The 22,116-nt window shown below is 40.8% G+C and overlaps 1 protein-coding gene across 1 annotated transcript in view; it reads left to right on the forward strand.

The window, feature by feature from the left end:
- Positions 1 to 22,116, forward strand: part of PARD3B (par-3 family cell polarity regulator beta) — a gene marked incomplete at both ends in the record, with an annotated part of 357,354 nt that overhangs the window by 303,735 nt on the left and 31,503 nt on the right. Inside the window, one exon of the mRNA XM_080346605.1 lies at positions 8,788 to 8,923. Within this exon, the coding sequence (XP_080202731.1) occupies positions 8,788 to 8,923 (136 nt within the window). The remainder of the gene's footprint in view (positions 1 to 8,787; positions 8,924 to 22,116) is intronic.

Here is a 22,116-nt window from a genome sequence, read left to right on the forward strand (position 1 = left end):
CATCATTGTCTGCAAGTTGCTTTTTCATCATAGTTGGGCTTTCACACAGCAGAATGTAGGAGAGCATTGCTCCAGATGTCTGGCTCCTTTCACCCATTTTGTTGCTGTCTACAGCAAAATTTGAATTGTAGCTCTACAGTGCAAATTCCCTTTGAATCTTTGGATGCCCTTAAACAGTGTAGCACTGGAATATGTGTAAATGTCTACAAAGTGCGGTGATTGGAGTGGCTGGTTTAAGAGGAGCTATAAAATGGTTCCAGCTGGAGAGCATTCTTGAGGTAAGCTCAAAATACACTCCAAATTGTCAGCACACTACTCAGGGAAAAACAGAAGAAACAAATCATCCTTGGTGTGCTTTGCTTCCTTTAACGCGCATAAGGATAGTGTAAATGGAAGCCAGTCAATTTTCAACAGTTTGTGTAAAATTGTCCCTAGTTTTGCTTCTGTACTTCAGCCTTTGTGAATCAATGCATCACACCAGGTTGTAAGTATACCTGCGTGTATTTCTATGGACATAACGCCGTCTGTATTTCAATAAGTATTGTGTATCTGTCCATTAATATTTATATGGAACTGAGAGCTTTGGTTCTTGCAATTTTTAATAAACATTGATGGTGTTACTAGTTTATACAGAGCACTCAATATGCTCCATCAAAATGGCAGCTCTAATTAGGTTCCTTGAATTAGCTAATGGATTTTGAGAAAGATAGCTTACAAAGCTCTTACAGCTGTCCAAGATATTCCTGCCGTGGCAGAGAGACAAAAGGCCGCTGGAAGCTACAGACTTTAAAGCTTTAGAAATGCAGCTGACAGTTAAAAAAAAGATAAATTACATTTGTATTTTTTCCCGTAAAAGTCTTAATGTTGGATTAATGTTGTCCTCGTAGTGACCATTCATTAAAAACACCCGGAAAAGCCAACTTTATAGTAAGGATGCATTTTGGCTGTGAGATCTATGCTTTTCCCTAATGCTTTGCACATGGTTTAAATTAGTTCATTTTTTTTAAAATGTAAGTTATGTCTGTAGCAGGATTACAGTTGCAGGGACATTTTGTTTAATTGAGGTTGAGATTTCTACCTAGGCCAGATATTATAAAAACAAACAGAGGATTAGTTGCTGCCACTCTGCCGGTGGCATAGACCTGCCTGTGTGTAACAACAAGCAGGATATAGTCTCTGGTGTGAAACTTGAAGAAGTAATTTCTGGGAGAGAACGGATAGTTACTCCACTACTTCGTAGTTTTCAACAAAATCTGTCTTAGAAATGGGCGGCAGCAGCATCTACTGTGAGCGAACTCTTAGCTCTTCAATTCTTCCCTCACAAGGGAGCACAGAAATTAAGACTGCGGTGAATTGTCACCTCCTCTCCCTCCCGTCTTTGCTTTGTGTGCGCTAAAGGGGATTCCTGAGGGACTCTTGAGTGGCTAATTCATTGGAAGTCTGTAAAGTACTTATTACTTCAGCTTTAGTGATAAGTTTAATAAACTGCGGTGCAAAAAGCAATAGTCTGCAAGTGAAAAAAACTAGCAGGCAGGTGTAATAGCCATTAAGAAATAGAGCTGCGTTTCCACGCAAGACTTTAGCATTCAGCGCTTGCTTTGCTGGATTCTTGGAGCTGCTGCAAATGGAGTTTGGAGGGCGGAAAATCTGCTTCGTGTTGATGTGACCTATCTGTTGTAAATATACCAGCTGCTTTACATCAGGAAAGTAAAATACCCCCTCCCAAGCCGTGTTGTAATACAAGGTGCCAAAAAAGGCAATTTAAGTACTTTGCCGTGTAAATCCAGAAGAAATTACCTTGGAGAGAAGGCCCTCAGTTACACCTCACACATGACTTCTGCATGATGGATAAAAGGCATAATTGATATCATCTTCGGTGAAGAAACCAGAAACTGTTGCATTGTCTAGAGGCTACTGAAAACACCGGGAAAATCTGCTTTTCATTATTTTCATTGTGTATTGTTTATAGAGAGTTTGGTTGTTGTCAGCAGCTGAGTCCCTGATCTCCCTGCTTTCCTGGCCCGTCAGAGACGCTTGAATCTCTGGGATCAACAAGACAGCCGTAAACTGGTCACATGCCAGAAACAGCCACTGCCATTAACCAGCCTGAACTGTAAGGTGTCTTTTTATTATTATTAGTTAAAATCTGCTGATTGCCTCCTTTGATGAGGCACAATACATTGAGCAGGAAAAAAAAAAAGGAGGGAAAAAATGCCCTGTCTTTGAAGTAAAGACAACAAGCTGGCTAAAAGCAAGAAAACGTCCCCTTTTTTCTTTCCTTCCTGCTTGATTGCAAATAACCTGTTTCTGTTAAAGCAGCACATACCATGTCTGCTTTTATGGTGAGTTTAAACCTCACTGTTTCTGTAAAACAACAAATTAAGCTGTAACTCCCATCATTTCTGGCCAGCTCTAGTCAACTGTAAGTTATAAAGGCAAGTACTGGGGATGAGAAGTGGCCTGGATCGAAAAGATGATGCTCATCTGACTGTCAAGGGCATCTGCCATGGCAAACAGGAGGAGGTGTTGTATGTCATGTGAAAGGAGGGAAACATAAAAGGATGGTTTATGTCAAGCCACTGATAGGTATTCTATAAACAGTTTGGAGAAACTGAAAGTGATACAAATCTGTTGGTCTCAGTCTTCAAATCGTTCTTTTGAGGGTTCTGTAAACGCATTATGAGCTATTTGGGGAAAGAAAAGGTTAATGACACTGCTAATTCATATCATGCAAGGTTATCTTTCCTTCTTTCTTCCTAATGAGTCTGCAGGAACCTCAGAATATCATCTTTTCCCTTTCCACTAGGCTCCTAATGTCAAGAGGTCAGTAGTGATGTTACGGGGTCAGTAAGACTCGATTTACATCCAGACAAATGGTGGTCGTGCCGCCCTAGGAGCCTGTGACCTTTTGGACAGAAGTGGTTGTGCTGCTTTCATGTCCGCCTGAAGAATTGAAAGGTGGCAGCCGATGTTCCACTGAAGCACCGTTACCGCTTTTTTAAATATTGTAAAGCAGATTAAGGCTTGGGGACTTAAGTATACAAGTTCAAATAAACTCGAATAAGCATAAAGAGCTTCTTCAATATAGTTTGTTTTCCTCCAGTTTATGATTCTTGACTTTATGTGTATTTCTGTGCATACAAATGGAGAGGAACATCCATCTAACGCTTGTCGTGTCAGCCCATCTATACAGACCCTCTCAGGATAGTCCTGTCTAAATGGAACTGGGCTCAAATTCTTCCAGTCACTTCAGATTTCCAGATCAAGTGTCCTAATGGGGCCCCTCTCCGTTGATACAGATGGTAATTGTGTACCCATAGGGTATATTCATGCCCAGGGCAAGAAAAGCAAGTGTTACGGAGACCAGTAAAATCATTTGCATGGTTCCAGCAGCTAAAAAGACCTGGTTCTTAAGCTGGGTCCTCAGCAAGGGGTGTGTGTAGATCCCAGGCTGGCTCTGGCTGAGCATCAAGGGTGATTTCTGAGCCTGCAAGGCAGGATCAGTGATGTCAACAAGGTGTTTCTGGCAAGTCTTTCATTCCAATATCATTCATTTACTCAAGTGCCTATGCAAACAACAATTGTTCATTTCTTCCTAAACTATCTTCCTTTCTCTTGGTGGTTGACAAAGATGAAAGCTGAAATATTGTAGAATTATGTTCTTATCATTGATATTCCTTTTATCACTTCCCACTATTCTTTTTATTCCCTCTTGCTATTGAGGTTGCAGAAATATTTTCATAAGCAATGCAATATTTGAGGGTACAAAGAAAGGGGCTGGAACTGAAAGAGTAACGTAGTCAAATATTTATTTGTTATAACTTCAAAATGAAAGTTTTATCCTAAGTAAAAGATAACTCTTTTATGCCCTATTGGACTCCTTTATACAGTATATCTTTGCAAACCACTATGTTCATTCAGTATATAAAATCAGTTCTGGTTTGTATCAGGCTGTGAATGGAAGATTGCCCATTCTTTTGAGTCTGTGAATCATGTTTTGTCTTGGATTTGTTTGTTAATGGAAAATTCACTAAAAGAACATATATCTATTTTTTTCAGCTTGGAAGTGCCAGTTGTTTGTTCAGAGGCTGACAGTCAGCTGGGTGAAATGAGCGTTTGAAAGAAGTGCCTGGCAAAAAAGCCCTGTGCAATATTAATGTGTTTAGGAAAACCACTGGAAACAAAATATTTATTGCCTCTTTAAATGTTTATGTTTATATGCAGCTTTAAGTGGTTCATCTTACTCTGTACGTGCAACACTTGTTTTTAATTTGGTATTATCTAGAGAGCTGCAGTAAGAAGTTGCTAATTTAAAAAGTGACATTTTTAACCAGGATGAAATCTAGATTAGCAACTTGGAGGAAGAGGAGATTTTATTGTGCAAAACCCAAGTCATATGTATTAGATACTGATGATGATGTTTGCATTCTCTGAAAAAAATAAGTCATCTGTCACATTGGGTGTATAATGTTATTGCTATGGTGCTTGTTCATCTATCTTTTCAGAGATGATGGGATGAAATTTCACAGTCGTATTTTACATAATGTTAGAGATAGCTTGAAGCTAAGTCTGTGCCCAATTATGGTTTCCCTTTTGTTTTGGGAAGCCTGTTCCGGCTGCATCGGTTGAGCAGCTGTTTTGCAGCAGGTCCCTTTACAGCCGCGCTGGACAAGGTGGAACCTGTGAGGTGCCTCCGATGGATTCAGACACGAGGCAGAACATGGTGATCTCTTGTGGTTGGTTGTCTGGCTGGTAGGACACAGCAGCGTGGGTTAGAACGACTGCTCAGACTTCTTTTTAATCTTTCTCCCAGTCCAAAAGAAAGCTTTGGTTTGTAAGTATTCCATCTAGCAAAACTATAGAATGGCTGACATGCATGTGCTTTTTCCTCTTTTGAATGTTCATATAAGACTTTTCTTTCTCTATTTGCCAAAAAAAAAATCCTGGCAGTGTGAGCAGCTTATTCTAAGACCTGTTGAACTTACTCCTAAGATTGTTTGTGGCTTGAGATTTTGGACAGATTTTGTTACCGTGGTTTGAAATCAGCCTCTGAGTCTTTGCTAAGCTCTTCATGAAGTTTCTCAGAGATTTTTTTTTTTCCCCTACCTAGTCAATATTTAAAGACTTCCCCGGAAAGCTTCAGGTTCAATCCCAATATCAGCTGCTTCTGAATCAGTCTCTTTACATGTAGCACAGTTAGAGGAAATCATTCTGAAATCAATTGCAAAATGCAGAGTGGACGGTTCTCTTACAGCCTTGTGACAAGGGAGAAGTCCATGGGTAGAATGTAATGTTAGAGCCTGGGCTGATGCGGTGGTGGAGGGGAGTAGCAAATGTGCGGTTGCACGGTTCTCTGAGTGACGTATAGCACAGGGATACATGTCAAAGTGAGTTGTGCGCAAAATTGTAGATACGAAGAGGACTGTAATATTTATATCTCCTCAAGGAGGGAACGCTACATTAAATGTAAAGTTACTGTAAAAGACATCTGACTGCTGTACTTACTGGGCTTGGTGAAAAGCTTCAGTGAGTCTCCTTAATATAAATTGACTTTGATTGGGTTATTGTTTTTATATTTCTTCTGTAATTTCAGGTTTCTTTTCAGTATAAATAGTCGTGTATCCGAAACATTTAGAGCTGGTATTCATCTGCTGTTTCCCTGTCTGAGAACTGCTATCTGATCAAACCAATATTTTTTAATTATGTATTTATAGGCAGATGGGAGAATAGTTTACAGTCAATGTATGATCTTCTCTGCAGATCTTGGAAAATTGTGTTGTGTTTTTTTTTTAATATTGCCTTATCAGTTTCTTTTTTTTTATTACTGATGACTTCATTCTGTTTGAATTCAATGCTTCAGTTTCTTTGGGGTAAACTAATAGATTATGTATGCGATATTTGCACAGTGCTGATTGAATTCATCTGGTGAGTTTGAATGTGGTTCATATATTCACATAATTGTCAGGAGCCAACTTGAAATTCAGAACTGTTTCATGAGCATTGCACAGGGCATCATATTCATCTCACATTACTCAGGAGTGGGTAAAACTTTCATGGTAAACTAGAATGCAGCTCTTTCAGAAGCAAATGTCTTTTAAATTTGTGCCTATAAACAGTGATGGAGGGGAAAAAAAGGAAAAAAAAAAGCTGTGGAGCTTTAACTATTTCCTGAAAAAATGAAGCTTGTGTACAAACCCACCCTCTTCCAACCTATTCCCCCCACCTTTCCAACAAGTTCTGAACCTGCTGGCCATTTTTGACCAGACTTGACAGGTGATTCAATGTTCAAAAGATACAGGATCACTAAGTTTCATGAAAACAAATGCTGGAGAGGCCTCGAGGAATGTCCTTGCTGGGGAGAAATGCTGCAGTATGAGCTCAGTTCCATTATCGGACACCAGAGAACCCACGGGAGAGAGCACAGGAACCAGACTGCTCCGAGCTGCTGATTTCCACAGAGATGGTGCTCGTGTTTTCACACTAATCCAGATGGATGGCTTCCCATGTGCTGCTGTCTCTCATTCAAATGCTCCTGCTCGTTCTCATGGTTAGGGTTTGTGCTTTAATACGGCATGGCAGAGGTTTGCCGATGAAAAAGCTGTGGGGCCTGGTTCTTTAATATATATAATCAGCTTGATCTCTGCAGCACCTACTTGCTGGGTGGCTGGGTTTGAGCAGAAGGACGTTCACCTACAGGAGATGTGCAGTGAATGGAGCACTCTGCCTCTTAGAATATATCCATGGTATTTTCAGATTACCTCTTTAGCCACGATAGTTGGAGGTAGAAGGTGGGTTATGTGGCATTAGGAAACTGGTGGCTGGTGCTGCTGCAGTTCATGGGGAGCCCCGATGGGCTGGAATCAATCCAGACCCATTTGCCTGTATTTCAGCAGTTCCCTCTCTTAGCCAGTGCTGCTTTGGGTAATGATGCTGGCAAAGCAACAGGGACAGCGCTTTGGGCCTTATCTGTATGTTAGCAGCCCTAATTAAATGCTTTATCTGTACTCACAAGTCAAGTCAGGGGATTTCACGGGTATTGTGTTGCTCATGAGCTGTGGACCGAGCTTCACTGTTCGAAGTGATAGCCCCCATTAGCTAGTCCTCAGTTGCAGTGTTTTGCAAACTGGAGATGGTTCTCCACTATTTGTCAAGAATTCATGCAAGGAACAGAGGCATTTATCTGGAAGGAATCAAGGGGGAAAGGGAATATAATTTTCTTTTTTATTCCTCAATAGTCCACAGAGTTTGTGCAGGCTTTCTGCACTGTCTTGGCAGATCATGAGAAAAATAATGTGTATGCTCTGGAAAAGTTTGGTGAGTCAGCCAGAGAAGCTTGAAACCTCTGAGACTTCATAGAATAAAGGAGCTGGATCACTTAGGATCTAGGGAAGGCAAGTAATTTAAGTGTTTGAATTTTCATGGAAACATAGTGATGCTGCAAGTAAACATTTCCAACCCTGGCTGCACATGTAGTTGCATTTGCACCCCATGTGGAATTTCCCTTCGTTGGTAATTAATTTCCAACCAATCTAGATTGCTGTTAGATACTAGAAACTACTTACTATTGAACTGATAGATTTATGTCCAGTCTTCTGTATTTGCTTTCCAAATTCAGTTTGCTGTGTAAATCCTATCAAAGGCTTCCCAAGATTCTGGCTTACTTATAGTGGAGTGCAGTGTGACAAGATGCTCCACAGAGTCTGTACTCTCATGAATTAATATATATATATCTATAACCTGTTGTTGGTGAGGCAGAGTTAAGGTTGTGGATTAAGAGAATATATGATGATGTGCTGCAATAACAACGGTCTGAGTTTAGGAAAGGCCACAAATAAACGCTATTACAGTTCCCTGTGAATGCCAGTAAATGCCACTGAGCCTTACAGTCAGTATTCACCCCAGGGCTGCAAAAAGCTGCAGGAAACTTTGAATGTATTAGTTTTAAATGTGGATGTTTTTTTTTAATTCTTAAGCATTTTCAGGATGTTTTATTTAATGCTTCCAGAGTTGCACAAGTCCAGCTGTAAGGTTTTGGAAGACTCAGCAAAGACAGGCATGCATTTAACTTGATAAACTAAGCAACTCCACTAGCTTTACCACGGCAGTTTGCAGAGTATGCAGTTCAGCATACGAGTGAGTCTTCGTGGTTTACTAAATGGATTACTGTTTAGTTACTACTTTAAAAAACTGGTGTCAAGATTTGATGGTGTGCTTTCCCATCTGTCTCGCCTCCCCTCTATTTTCATGCCTGATGTTTTCCTTCTTTGTGTAATTGGGAGGGAGGTTGTTTTTTAAGAGATAAAACTTCTTTCTGTGCTTCTCTGTGACTATAGTTTATTCTTTACCTTGAACAAATGTAATTTTAGGGAAATTCCACATTTAACGTGGGAGCAAAAGGAAGCCTTTTTCTGGCAGCTTATCATCATCATTATTGTTATTAAAATATGATAGCCATTTATAGCTGTTCATAGGAATGTTAAAAGTTTCCTTGTGCTCCCCCATCTGTCTACATCCATCTGTTGGCTCTTGTCTTGTACTCGAATTGGTGAGTTCTTTAGACAGGGACAGCCTTTTTTCAAAATGGGGATCAAGTTCACATTCAGCAGCTTTATAAGAAAGCAAAAATCAGGGTGATACGGGCCACTGGGCACTATGTGAGTCAGGAGAATGAAACGTTCCTAATCCATTTGTCTCAGGTGCGGCAATTCTGTGTGTGCGCTCATGTGGGTACCTGGTGTTAGATGTGTGTGTACACGGGTTTTATTTGGCATGTTTTGTTTTTCCCAGTGGCTGCACAGGTGGTGGGAACGCAGATCGTATCCAGAAGTTACGGAAGGAGTACCATCAGGCCAGGCGAGAAGGCTTACCCTTCTATGAGGATGACGAAGGAAGAACACAGCCGGCTGATTATGACCAGCGTTGGGTAGGTTCCAGAATGCGATGCAAAGTGCTTTTGCAGCGTTCAGGTTTATCAGAAGATGCTGGTTTGTTTGCGTTTTCCAGAAATCCCCTGTTAGTTTAACATGAATTCAGGAGGTTTGTAGAAATTGAGAAATCCTTAATGCCAGCCCACCGAAGAAAACATGCGTAACGTGAAAACTTGGCTAAAATAACTCATCTGTTTGCTGTGTCTGATTTAGGTCCAGGTTTCCTCTCTTTAGGCTCAAGATACGCAGTCATTGCCAAATTTTGTCACATGTGGCAGTGTCAAGGCTTTATTTATGGTGCTCTGGCAGTTCATCCCGATTCCCTGGGTTAACAAGAGCGATAGAAGAGCAAACTCTCCCCGTGCTTAGCTGCAAAGTGAGAGGGGGCAAACAGAGTATCTGCTCCTGCCCTTCCTTCTGCACACTGGACAGTAGCAATCTGGTCACCATACACCCTCAGTAGCTTTTATAAAGTGAAAAATTGAATAATTCACTCCTTTACCATCAAAAGATCTTAAAATATTCTACCAACAGTATAAAACTATTACAGACGTACTGTATTCCCTGCTTTACATCCAGGAGTCACACTACACAGAGACATATTATCTACCCCACTACTGAAGAGTAATCTAGAGAACCAGAGATTAAATCAAGAGTGCAGGATTTTTGAATGTGTTAAATAGATGAAACAGCTATAGACTGTGGGATCACAACCGTGGTACTCGAGCTCCACCTGAGCGGGTTTCAGAGTTGGACCCTGTCTCTTTAGAAGCAATTATAATCAACTAGCATTCAAAAATGTAACTTTGATCAGATGCAATTTATGCTAAATTTGAAATTTGAGTTTAAAAAGAGACAGAATTATGTTAAAATCTTAAGAATCTAAATACAGCTGAAGTCTGAACTAGCATTGTTGGTTTTAAAGTCTTCCAAACTATCTACGTGAATGCTAAAGTGAAATCTTCAATTATGTGGTTGTAGTCCAAAAAAGTCCTCTGCGAGACTAGACTGTATTGCAATCACAGAGAGAAAGTGTTAAAAGGGGTGCTTTTACATAAATTATCATATATATTTGTTCACTAACCCAAAAAATGGTGTTGTATGTATTATTCTAGTTCAGTTAGCAAAAGTGTCACCTTCAGCAAAATAATCCTTTCCTTAGTGCAGTTGACTTTAATCTGCTGCCTTAAATTTTCTGACCCAAATTTTGGAATCTTTGTAACTGCCATTCTTCTTCTCAATAGCTTCTCAATGAACTGAAACCAGAATATGCATCAAATATATCTTTCTATTGAAATTATATGGCGTGATAACTGTCCTGACAGAGGCCCCAGAGTGGGCCAGTGGTACCTCTTCAGCAGCCCGAGGTTTTCTACTTCTTATCTGAAACTGATAAAGCTTTATTAATCCTCAGAGGAGGCTGAGATTGATGGTCCAGTGTAGTTTCCTCAGATGCACAAAGGTTTCTTCTAGGTAATCCTTTTTAAGCCTTTCCTATTAGGTATAATGCCCAGAGATTACTGATTTCCAAAGCTTTGCTTTTCCTGTGAGGCAGGTTGTACTTAATCAGAGCATCTGAAAGGGAGCTTTAAGTATCTCAATCTTGAACTGATTAATAGTAGTGGCACCGGGATTGTTTCTCTTTGTCCTTCCAATGCAGAATATTTTTTAATGGTTTTTTGTGGTGAGGAATGGTGGTCTATTCAGAAATCACAGTTCACCTTGAGGGCTTTAATACTCTGAGTCTTGTTGCTGCAACAGTTCCTCTTGTTGAAGTGGTTTACAAATTCCAAAGACTTCTGGTCCCTTCACTGGAACAATATCATCCATTGATCCATCCGGCCTTGTCTTTCAATGGGGAAAACCCTGTGGCCCCAGCTTGCTCTCATCTGACTCCTGGGTGTAATTTCTACTCCAACATATAGTTTTACCCTTAAAAAAGAAGAAACAAAAATAGAATGGAAATATTAAAAAGAAAACAAATGTCTCAAAGCATCTTGCTAGGAGATATTTTAGAAGCAATGTAGTCTTGCCCACCTCGGGCTGCTGACCCTCCGCAGTCCTGTGGTAACACACATTGAACAACAGCTGATTTGTTCCACCTTTACTCATCAGTGAGGAGATGTGCTGATGACTAATTGCATAATTGTAGATAAATAAAAACTTAATCTCCAGGATGTCAGGTCTTTCTTTAAAAGAGTCAACAGACAACTGAGGAGGAGGAAATCCTTCTGGTGTAAGTTTTCTCCCTTCCCACAGAAGGTTGTGGCACCAGGGAAGCTACAGCTGGAAAAGAGATGCTGGGTCTCCCTATGTATTTTTAATACTCAATTAGTTCTTTCTGTGCTTTCGTCAGTCAGCTGTTTTACCAAAGCCAGCCTTCCTATAAGATGTCTTGCTAATGTACAGCAGCTGCTGTAATCGCTTCCCACCATCTCATGAAACATGCAGATAAGTTGGGAAATAACAGAGGATAATTTGAGAAGACACTATCCCATCGCAAATCAGCAGCCTCAGAAATGGACCCTGGGTCTCATCCTCCAAAAAAGTATCTGAGAACTCAGGAGGCAAATTTCTATCTGATAAAGCTGACATTGACAAGTGGCCTTTAGCTGACACTGTAATGGGACAGAATTTCTAATGGAAGGGGTATTTCTAACAATATACTTTTTTCAAAGCGGGATAAATCAAGTTAAAGTGCGGGGCCAGCTGAAAAGCTAGCATTGTGAGGGAAAATGATCTCATGACAGGCAATTGGGATCCATAAATGTTTTAAAAATAAGGTCAAAAATTCATTTTAAATAAGCCTGCTATTCTCTCATCATCCGTTCCTCCCCCCCTGCATCCATTTTCCAGTTCTCCTCCATTCTTCTCATCTGTTGCTGGATTAATTTTTTGCTCTCTTGTGCCTTCGTTCTGCTCCCCCTTCCCCACAGTTCTTCTTTTTGTAGGTAGCTGAATAATTCAGTTTAGTGTGTCTCCATAAACAGACACATGTATATAGCACTGCCTGTGCTATAGAGCCAGATCCTTTGAAATTCTTTTTTCTTTGTGCTTTGGTTTGTTGTTGAGTTTTGAATCCTTTGGACTCCTCCCCACCTCTGCCACCTCCCCTTCAGGTTTATAACTAGGATAAATGAAAAGCCAAATTCTGTAGGGCTGATGACAAGGCTTAATGTAAATCTCAGCTGGTTAACCAAAGGACAGGCTGATGGTAAGTGTAAATATTGGCTAGGAAAATGAATGCGTGTTGTTGTCAGTGTAATGTGAGATTACCCTCAAATTTTCTGACAGTGAGGATGGATTGGGGAGTACCAGCTCAAGACAGAGTTTAGGCCTGTACATACATAGTCACGTCTTAGTGGGACATCAGACAGTCAAAGCACTGGTGAACATACGCCACACAAACCTAATCCAGGTTTACAGAAAGGCTGAGTATCAGTCAGAACCTGGGAGAACTATGTGAGCAATAAGCTGCAAGAACTAATAACAGATCATGAGAAACAGTGGAGGAGCTGTCAAGACAAAGCCGTGAACTTAGCATCTACACTTGTATTTAGAAGCATTTAAATAATGATGAATTAATCATCTATTTGAGGATTTACTTGGATTGTCTTGCAGGCTTTGTACAAATCCAGTTACTTAAAACATCAATTCTTTCCTTCAGGATGGCAGTAAATCCTTGAAACTTTATCGTTTTTAATGTACATTCAGGGACTAAATGTAACACGGGCCACATGGCAAATAGTTCTTCACCTGTTCATGGCCACATCAGCCTCGCTGTACTGAACCTGATGTTAAGTGGTTCTAAAAACCATTTTCTTCCTTGCAGATCAGATTTGCAAGCTGATAAATAACCTAAAGATACAAGAAAACCTCTTTGTGAACATTTCGATTGAAACACATCTGTGATGAACTGAGTTTTGTCAGTTCCCAGTTGAGAGTAGGAAAGAAGAATCATGCCTGTCTGTGTGAAAGGCCAAGTACTTTATTGTGTGTCTGGCAGGGCTCCAGGCCTAAAAATCAACCAGAACAAAAAAAGGAGCGTTAAGAACTGCATTATTTTTCCATAATGTGTCAAAGGGTTCTACGTTTGCTTCAGGATGAATAAGGAGCTGTTTGTACTTTTCACGATCAATTCATTCCAGGTTCAGATGTTGCAATGCAAATAAGTTAGGTTCCCAAAACACACAGACATTTGTGTTGGACCATGCTTAGAAACCAAAATTCCAACTTCTAGAAGAATGGCATTCCTGTCTTCTAGCGCAATGATAGAAGTTGACAATTTTATGTACTATATGAAACCATATAGCAGAAACTGCTGTGAATTCCAGACTTTCGGAGCCCACAGACTATTAGTAGAAAACATTTAAATAATTAAAAGCCCAACTTAGAGTATAGCTGCTTTGAAAACTATCAATCAGAAATGTTCATGTATGTTGCTATAATATTAATTAAGAGAGTATGTAAAACATTTTATTGGAAGGTACAATTAACTTACCAATCAAGAACTTTCTGTGGTCACTACCTGTCTCAGTATAGTGAGGGTTTCAGATTGGGGTGTGTTCTTAAGAGCTGTTCAAACTAAGCATGGAGATTTTACAATTTACAGGCTGGCTTTTGGGGATAGGTTTGGAGGAAAATGATTTTGGAGAAATCCCTGCCAAGCCTCATGTGAAAAATAAACTATTCCAAATGGCACATGCAAGGAGAGCCAAATTCAGTTCCATTAATACTAGTAATGAAGAATGACTCTTATAACTTGTTTGGAGTCATTCCTACTTACACAAAGGTTGAATTTGGCATAGATTATCTGAACCAGAGTGGAGTCTGAAATGCTCATGTCTTCACGCTAACACTATGTACACACTCTTATTTACCAAGGGAAACAGTTCTGCTGCCATATGTCGTCTTATCAAAGCCCACTGGTGTTGTTTATACCCTACAATATTACAATAATTCCAGAAATAGATCATGCCACCTATTCCACAAGGTGCCCCATCACACAGCTGCTTTTTGTTCTGTTTCAGCATGGAAGGGATGATTCTGAGGAGGGCAAACATTAAGCTTTTCTCATATTTCACATGAATAGTTGAAGGAAATTAGACAAAAATAGCCGGCGCTTCCAGGCTGTGGCCGCCCTCGCAGGTTCCATGTTAACACATGTGCCAGCGGTTGTGTCCCTTGCAGTTAGGAGAGATTCTTCTGATGTTGCCCAAACGGAGAACTTGAGTGGGGCATCGCGGAGATCGTGACAGCTGCCACACATTATGTTGATAGGATATGAAGGGCCCTAGAGGTTTTCTGTGGTATGTATTTCTCCTAATTTGCCAATATGTTTAGGGAGGCAAGCAACAAACCTCAAAGTGGTAATTATATTGATGAGGGGAGTTCGTGAACAGGTAATCTATGTTTTATAGTGTGCTAAACAGTTACTGAATTTGTGCACATAGATGGGGCACAGCTGAATGGGCACAGAAATGGCCTTTTCAGAGCTAGGCTGTAATCTGGCTTCACTGCAGTTCTGAGTGCCACGGTAGCTGGGTCTTTGCAATTTGCTTTGGTTTTGGCAAGCTTATGCCAGTATAGGCTTTAACAGTTTTCTGTCTACTTGTAGGACACTCCATACCTAGGTGACTGTGTGGCCACTTTACCTGAGCATGTGTGCACACTCTGTCCAATCTCCCACCAGCATCATATGGGGAAGGCAGAAGAAGACTGAGATTTTAACATCGAGCCTTCACGTGTGGGGTTGCTAAAGCCAATACTTTGCACTTTGAACCTTCCCTTAGCCTCAGTGATACGTTCTTCTCCATGACAGCTTGGTCCCAACCCCTAGCAAGTCAGTGCCCTACATACCATAGAATCAAATGCAGCTGCTCCTGGGTCTGGCTACAAGGGGAGAAAAAAAGTAGGTTTCCTTTTAAAATTGACCTCTTCTTCCTCAGGCCACTAGTAGGAGGCCTGTTTCAGCTTCTGGAAGGGGGCCTCAGTTGCAACAATGCTCATTTTTTAATCACGAGACAAGCCTGTAATGCCATTGAAGTTCATGTCTGAAGCTGAGCATGCGCTGAAGTATTTATTAGATCAGGCCTGAAATTGGGCCTCAAAGTTGACCCCTTCTTATGCACAAGCTTTACTACCGGCTATCTGGTGCATTTATCAAATAGATGCTGACACCACTGACTTCTTTTTGAATTTTCACAGCGTACTCTCTCTGGGTTATGTTCTTGTTCGGTGTGTCGCTGATTAAAAAGAAATCTCTTCCATAAAAAATACTGCTGATCCAAAGAGATGTGCAGCTACCGTTGTCCCAGACAGCACCACGTTTCCTAAAGATGCTGGTCACTGTCCAGCTCTGCCTGCGAGGGATAACATCCCAGTAGAACCAATAGCTGTTTTGACAAAGGACTGCAAAATTTGTCCATTTAACATAATGGAAAGCAGAGTGACCTCAGTGAGGGAAATGGCAATGGCTGCCCAGCGTGTGCAGAACAGGGTCGAGCTTGAAAGAAGCTGGGTCAAGTAATACAAGTGTGTCATTGAGGCTGCTACAGAGTACAGATCTTTTATTTGTTATAGTTAAATATGTGACAGAAGCCAACTGAAATAATGGACTTTTGATGACTTCTGATTTCTGGATTGAGTTCTTGTGCGTCCGTGCAGCACTTCTCATTATTGCAGAACAAGATCTAAGGTGGAGGCCGTGGGTCTTCTTGAGTTTTGCTGGAGTTTGTCACTGCAAAATGCATCAGCAGAACTGCTTGTTAATTCCATCCTAGGCGCAATTTCAGCAGCCAGGGTGTCAGCGCTCTGGCTATATTGTTGTCTTGCAGTTAAAAAACACTAAAAAGTTCAAGATTTCTTCACAGCCAAGGTGTGAAAAGTAATTAGAATGTATCTCTGGGTGCCGGGTATAGGCAATTATCTATGAATTTATAAAGGCTCTACTTTTCACAACAAACAGGCGACATTGTTGTAATTATTTAAAATGAAAGTCACTGACTCAGACACAGAGAGATTGAGCGGATAACTTTATTAGTTCCCAGTCTAAGGTCCGTAGTGCAGATGCTAATCTAATATCAAGACTGCATTAAAATAAAGTACAAAATATGGGAAAAGAGAATTCCATTTACCCTGTAGGGCTGGTGCTGGACACAAGTTTGGCTTTTCTGCTCAAGGCCAGCTCTTTTCAGCTTTCACCCTCAAGTCTGGCTATTAGAGAACACTTAGAAAAAGGAACGCCGGTGCCTTCTTGCTCAGTACAGGATCTGACTGGAATGCATTCCTTCTATCAAATCTGCAAAAGTTAGTAATCAATTTCATTTTTGTTTTGTTTGGTTTTTTAAACCTTCTTTAATGTTCTCGTTTTATTTAGCAAATCGAGTTTGTAAACAGGAATTTCCCAATGCAGGAGCAAATCTGATCAAACGCTGTCACTGTGCAACCTGATCTGAAGGGTTGATTTTGAATTGATTGGTTTTAGTGGTTTTGAGACACTTGCTCTGCAACTATGTTAGCAGTAAGAAAGCTTTTTCCTCGTCAAATGGCCTGGTTGCTGTGTCATGTTGCCCAGTATTAAGTAGAGCCATTCCAGCTCATTTGTATGTCATAAGTCCTGTCTGACAGGAGATATTGAGTCTTCTGTAGAAGAAGTGTTTATGCTTTGCACCATCAGATATTCCAAGAGAAGTCGGAGTAGCAGGTACCTAGAGGGATATTATGACTTCAGAGTTACCATATGACTCCAAACAAAGTGAGCACATTGGAATTCTGAGATCTAAAAGTTTCTTGTATCGCAGCAAGTATGGTTATATCAAATTATATTTTATACTTCATAATTTGATGATCATTCCTTCAAGAGAAGGTATAAATTTATAATTTAAATACCTGACTGTGGCTTCTATCCCTGGTCTGCCATCATCAAAACAAAGTCATTCTGACAATCTAAATTCAATCTTTCCTGTGGGATGATTACAGGGAAATTTATCTAGTGGTACCCACCAGTGGATCAGTATTAACATTTACATTTGCATTTGAAGCTAATTTTCAAAGTATTTCTCTTAATTTGCTAGGAAGATACCTGTCAGGTTAGCAATTAAACTGTAATTTGGTCACTGAGTTGTTTACACGGATTAATAGATCTCTCTCTTACGCATATGCTCCTGGGTTTGAAATAATAGCTATACTGCGTGGTAGCATGACCCCACTTGAGTTTCACACACACATGCACAAAATCAAATTCCATCACATTTTAATGCAAATTTTACCTTTGCAAATGATGGCCTGAAAAGAATGAGTTTCCATGGTAACCTTAGGCAACACATAACCTGTTTATCATAACTTCTCCATGAAGCAAGACAGGAGGTGGGGAACATGCTTTGATGTCAGCTGTATTTTTCTGTAGACGGTGTTCTGCTGTAGAGAATTTACCGAAATGCTCCTGTACTGTCCTAAATAAACTTTTTTCCCTTTCTCAGAAACAGAAGTAGTCATATAGAATATAGAATAACACAGGAGGGCCCTACAGTAGGCAGTATTCAAAACCATTGACTGACCTTTCAGCTCCTGTCCATAGTTTGATAACTAGGTCAATGTTTTGAAAGACCGATCACAAATTAATACCTAAAACAGATCACTCCCATCACTTTCTCTCTCCTCGCTTTCCTTCCATGCTTTGCATTTGGCCCTGGGGTATCCCTGCTGCCTTTCAAAGGCACGTTAAGTTTTTCATTTTCTCGTTCTTCCAGTTCGCTGTTGAAAGTACTGTTTGAAAAATGCCTTGAAATGTCTCTTGCATTGTGGAGCTACCCTAGAAAAGAATATATTGATTATACTTCACATGCAGTGCTGACTTTCAGAGGGGAGGTGGTGGCTTCTGGAGCTGCCAGTAGCCAGGAGTGAGTTTGATGGCTGTGAGCATCTGCAAGGTTATGTTTTCCCTGCACAGTAACTCCTGGCTAAAGGAAAGAATGTCTGCAACACTTTTTTAAGGTCATTAGGAGTAAGGAACAGATGTTGAGGTTTTTCAGAATGCTGCTTTGAAGTGCCATTTAGGAGTCAACTGACAAGACTGACCCTATAGGCAGCGATTTTGGGGACTGGAACACAGAGGAACCATTGCCCACAATTGCCCATCTGGTATCCATCTGGTACCAGCAAACAACAGACAGTACCAAATCGCAGAGAAACTGTACCAACTGCTAAATTGGTATCGGCAAGCAAAGAAGGTCGCCACCCAGCAGCGATTTCAAGCAGGAGAAACAATATCTGTAACATTTACAGGCTGGTGTCTGTAGATCCAGAGGAACCTGATGCCACAGCATATGGAAGGCAATTCCTCTCTCTAAGCCTGTTTATGCTGATGTTGTTTGCTCAGTATTAATCCAGGTTTGGGATATTATTTTAATTCTTTTTTGCTACCCATATTGAATTTGCAGTGAGGAGAGTTTTTGTCACGATGCCATTGAGAGAGTGCCTGTCTTCAGTGGCATCTGCATTTAACAGGATTAAGGTGGATTTAATACCCTGCGCTACAGACTAACCATTCAAATTCTACGAGCAGTGTTCCAGAGAGGTGTCAAATCACAATGGAAGGAGTTGCCCTTAACTTTTAACTCCGTGACAATTTACTCTCTGCTGTTTTTCTTTGATGTGAAGTATTCTTGGGGAGATCTGTGGCAGGGGGCTGTTTCCCAATTTTATTGCCTTCTTCCCTTCTTCCCTTTGTTCATTTTCTCCCTTCTTCCTCCTTTTCTTCTCTTGAAGCAGTGTGCCGGTTTGTATAGTAGCTAAGTGTTCAGAATGTAATAATACAACAGTGAGAGATTTACTGCCTCTAGGCGCTACCCCTTCTACTCTGAGGACCTCCAGCAAGGCATGATTTTATAGACAATGAAAGGCTCGCTCTCCCCTGTGAAGCCGCCTGCCCGCAGGAAGCTTTTCACTGTCTATTTCCACTACTTGCTCTGCAATTTAGTTCCATGCCCTGCTATTTCCCCCTTCCCTCCCTCTTTCCTTCCCTGACATACACATGCATATACCCCCTGCGTACACATTCAGCGCCTACACCAGATGTGGGGAGATAAAGCAAAATAGCGTTATCTCAATCTGCGTGTTAAAAAGCTCAAAAATACCCCGAACAGTTTTGTTTTGCCATTCTCATCATAAATGGAAATATTGATCTGTCTCCTGTTTGCTTTCCAGGTACTGACACTGTCATTTCATTTTCCTTAAAAAGAACACGGGCTCATAGCTGGGCTGCAAAGCGTGGCCATTACACCCTGGCATTGGTGCCAAGAACTCTGCTGACTTAGCTAGAGAAAGATGCTGAAAGCCCCTGACTTTGAGAGAAAATTCAATTCCATTTACTTCATACAGTGTCTCTCATGAAGTATTTCAAAATGCCTTATATCAGGAGATAACATAATGAGAAAATGCTTTAGAGAACTGGGTATTCAGATAGCAAGACAAAATGATACACAACAATGAACTGGAGTAAAAGAAAAGACGACTGTCATTTAAAAGCAGTAATCATCTGGATAAGTAGTCTTGTAAACTAATTACAGTGAGAAGAGAAGCAAAGAATGCAAGATGGGGAGGAACAAGAAGCAGCCAAGTTTCAAACAGGCTAAGGCAGAGGACTGGTTTCATGGGGGAAGGAATTGTGCACAGAATTGTAGAACAACTGTAGGAGATGCGCTTTAGAAATGTATTCACACGTATGTATTATATATGCCGTATGTTGCATAACAAGTGTATCTCAGCATCAAGTTGTTCTTCTCTCTAGTGGCTGGGAGGAGATTAATTGCGTTGGCCTGGTTCAGTGGAAGAGCAATTGAAATGCCCCCTTGTAGTTGGAGAGAATGGATGCTGATGGGTGCTGGGGTTTTTTTGGTTTGCTGCTTTTAAGTTTTGCGGTCAGCTCAAGTGCCTCTGTTTGCCTCTATGCTGAGAATAGGTTTGCACGTGAGGGTGTCGCAAATCTGGTCCTCGTTAAAGACAATTAAGAGGTAGAATTAACCAAAACATATTACACGACTAATGGAAAAAGAAGCCACCCACCGAGACAGACACAGGCCAGGAAATGATCTCATTTTGCATGGTCACAAGAAACCATAGTCCTCCAGCACCGGGGATCGGGGGATCACGGAGCTGGGCTTCAGAAAGCAGAATATCATCTTTGTGGGGCTGTGCAAAAACACTTTGCAGTTTTGGCTTCACCTCCGTCTTTGCTGTTTTCTCTCTACTTAGTGTTGCAAGATACAGCAAATGCTGAGAGCTTGTTTTCTACTAAGCTAAAGCAATTGCCATGTTTTTAAACTGTTATGGGAACAGCCTGTTTCCCTTTTAAAGTTCCCATCTGTGTTTGTATTTCCCTCAGTCTATTGCCTTTATAGAGAATTTTCCGCTCTCTCTAAATCTAAACCATTAGTTTCACCTCCTTGAACAAGAGGTAGGGCATTACGGAGTGGGAAAAGTAAATCCTGAGATAATCAGCCCTGCTTAATTCCAGCATGGAGCGCTGCTGTCATCGCTGTTCTGGTCTTCATTGCATGGGGAGAAGGGACAATGACTGTAGGTATGTACATTTATGGGTATGTGTCACGTATGTGCATAGAGACTGACAGAAAGGGAGCATTTGTTTGCCAAGCAATCCGACTGGCCAAGTAGCGTTCTGATTGCACACAGCTGATTTTCTAAGTGAAAATGTTCCGAACTACTCACCAGCAAAACCAAGATCATCAGTGACTCTGGAGTGTGCGCTGATGTTTCTTACGGGGAAGAGATGGTTTGATTACTATCTCTTTTTTCCTTTAGACAAGGATGTTTTTCTCACCCAAGGGAAATGCATTCTAGCAGCATGAACATAACTATTAATCAACACTTAAGCAATAATCAGTGGATGAAAAATGATGACCAGAAACTGAAAATGTCCTTGCATAGCTACTTCGGCACTTTTCCTTTGAGATCGTGCCCTTGCATTTTAACGTGAACAATTCTTATAAAATTAGTGCTGATATATTCCAAAAGGCAGTGATTTAAAAAGCCAGCATTTATTTTTCACTTAAAAAAAATACTATCAGTGAACGATGCGTTAAGATCCGCATAAGTAATGTCATAAAGCTGCCTCAATAGTGTCTGAGATAGATCCTCAATTGATGTGAATCAGTAATATCTTACGGGGTTACTTCAGAAATGGAGATGCCGAGATCATCATCACTAGAACGCTGTGTTGAAATGCGTGAAGACGTGTTCAGGATGCAGAGATAGGAATGTTTTTCCTGCATATTTTCACCCAAAAAGGAGATACAGCCTCTGAGAGATGCAGGTGTATGTCAGCTTTGGGAATGCCTCCAAGAGGAATCAAATGCTATTGAAAATAAAACAAACCACCCTCATCAGTATTTAGCGTGCTTTCCTGAATCGGGGCCAAGGTACGTGGTGGCACCCAGCAGAAACCCGGGCTGTGAGACTCTGAGGAGTGCAGCCAGACCTTTCTTCAGCTCTTCAAGATGTTTTTTGACAAACTTAGTCACAGTTCTAATAGCATCGAGTGCTCTGTGGAATAATCTCGGAACCAGACTAGTATGAAACGCTTAATGTGCTCAACAAAAAGAAGGCTTGAAGTTCCCTGTGACCGAGCCTGGAAAGCAGAACTTCAAGAGTTTACAAGATCGTGACTTGGTGACTAGGCTGTGAACAGGCACCTGTCAATTCACCTTACCAAATTATTTATCTTGTATTTCCTGTTGACAAGAAAAGGAAAAAGTTTAAATTAGTTGCCAGACTACCCAAAACAAACTTTGAAAGTATCAGACTGTGATTTGAGAACCTCTAACAATTACACTCCCAAGTTGTCTGTAAAATGGAGTGGAAACAAAAACCTTCTGGGAAGATACAGCTTCCTTTCTTATTCCTGAAAACTGTCCTACAAGCAAGTTTGGAACAGGGCAATTGAAAATGCTTCCTACAGTGGTGAAGGTGATTTTGAGAGTTGCCACTGAACATCATCTTGGTTTGCCACTGGAACCACTTAGAAAAAGCACCACTAAGAATATCAAAAAGAAGTATTGAAGGTGCTGTCTTCTATCCAGACAATGGTAAAACAGTACCGACGGGCTCATATAACATTAGACTCCTCTTTGAAGACTGCTTCTGTCATTAAAATCAATGCAACTTAATTAAA

Source organism: Nesoenas mayeri (genome assembly GCF_963082525.1).
Source record: "Nesoenas mayeri genome assembly, chromosome: 6".
NCBI classification, from domain to species: Eukaryota; Metazoa; Chordata; class Aves; order Columbiformes; family Columbidae; genus Nesoenas; species Nesoenas mayeri.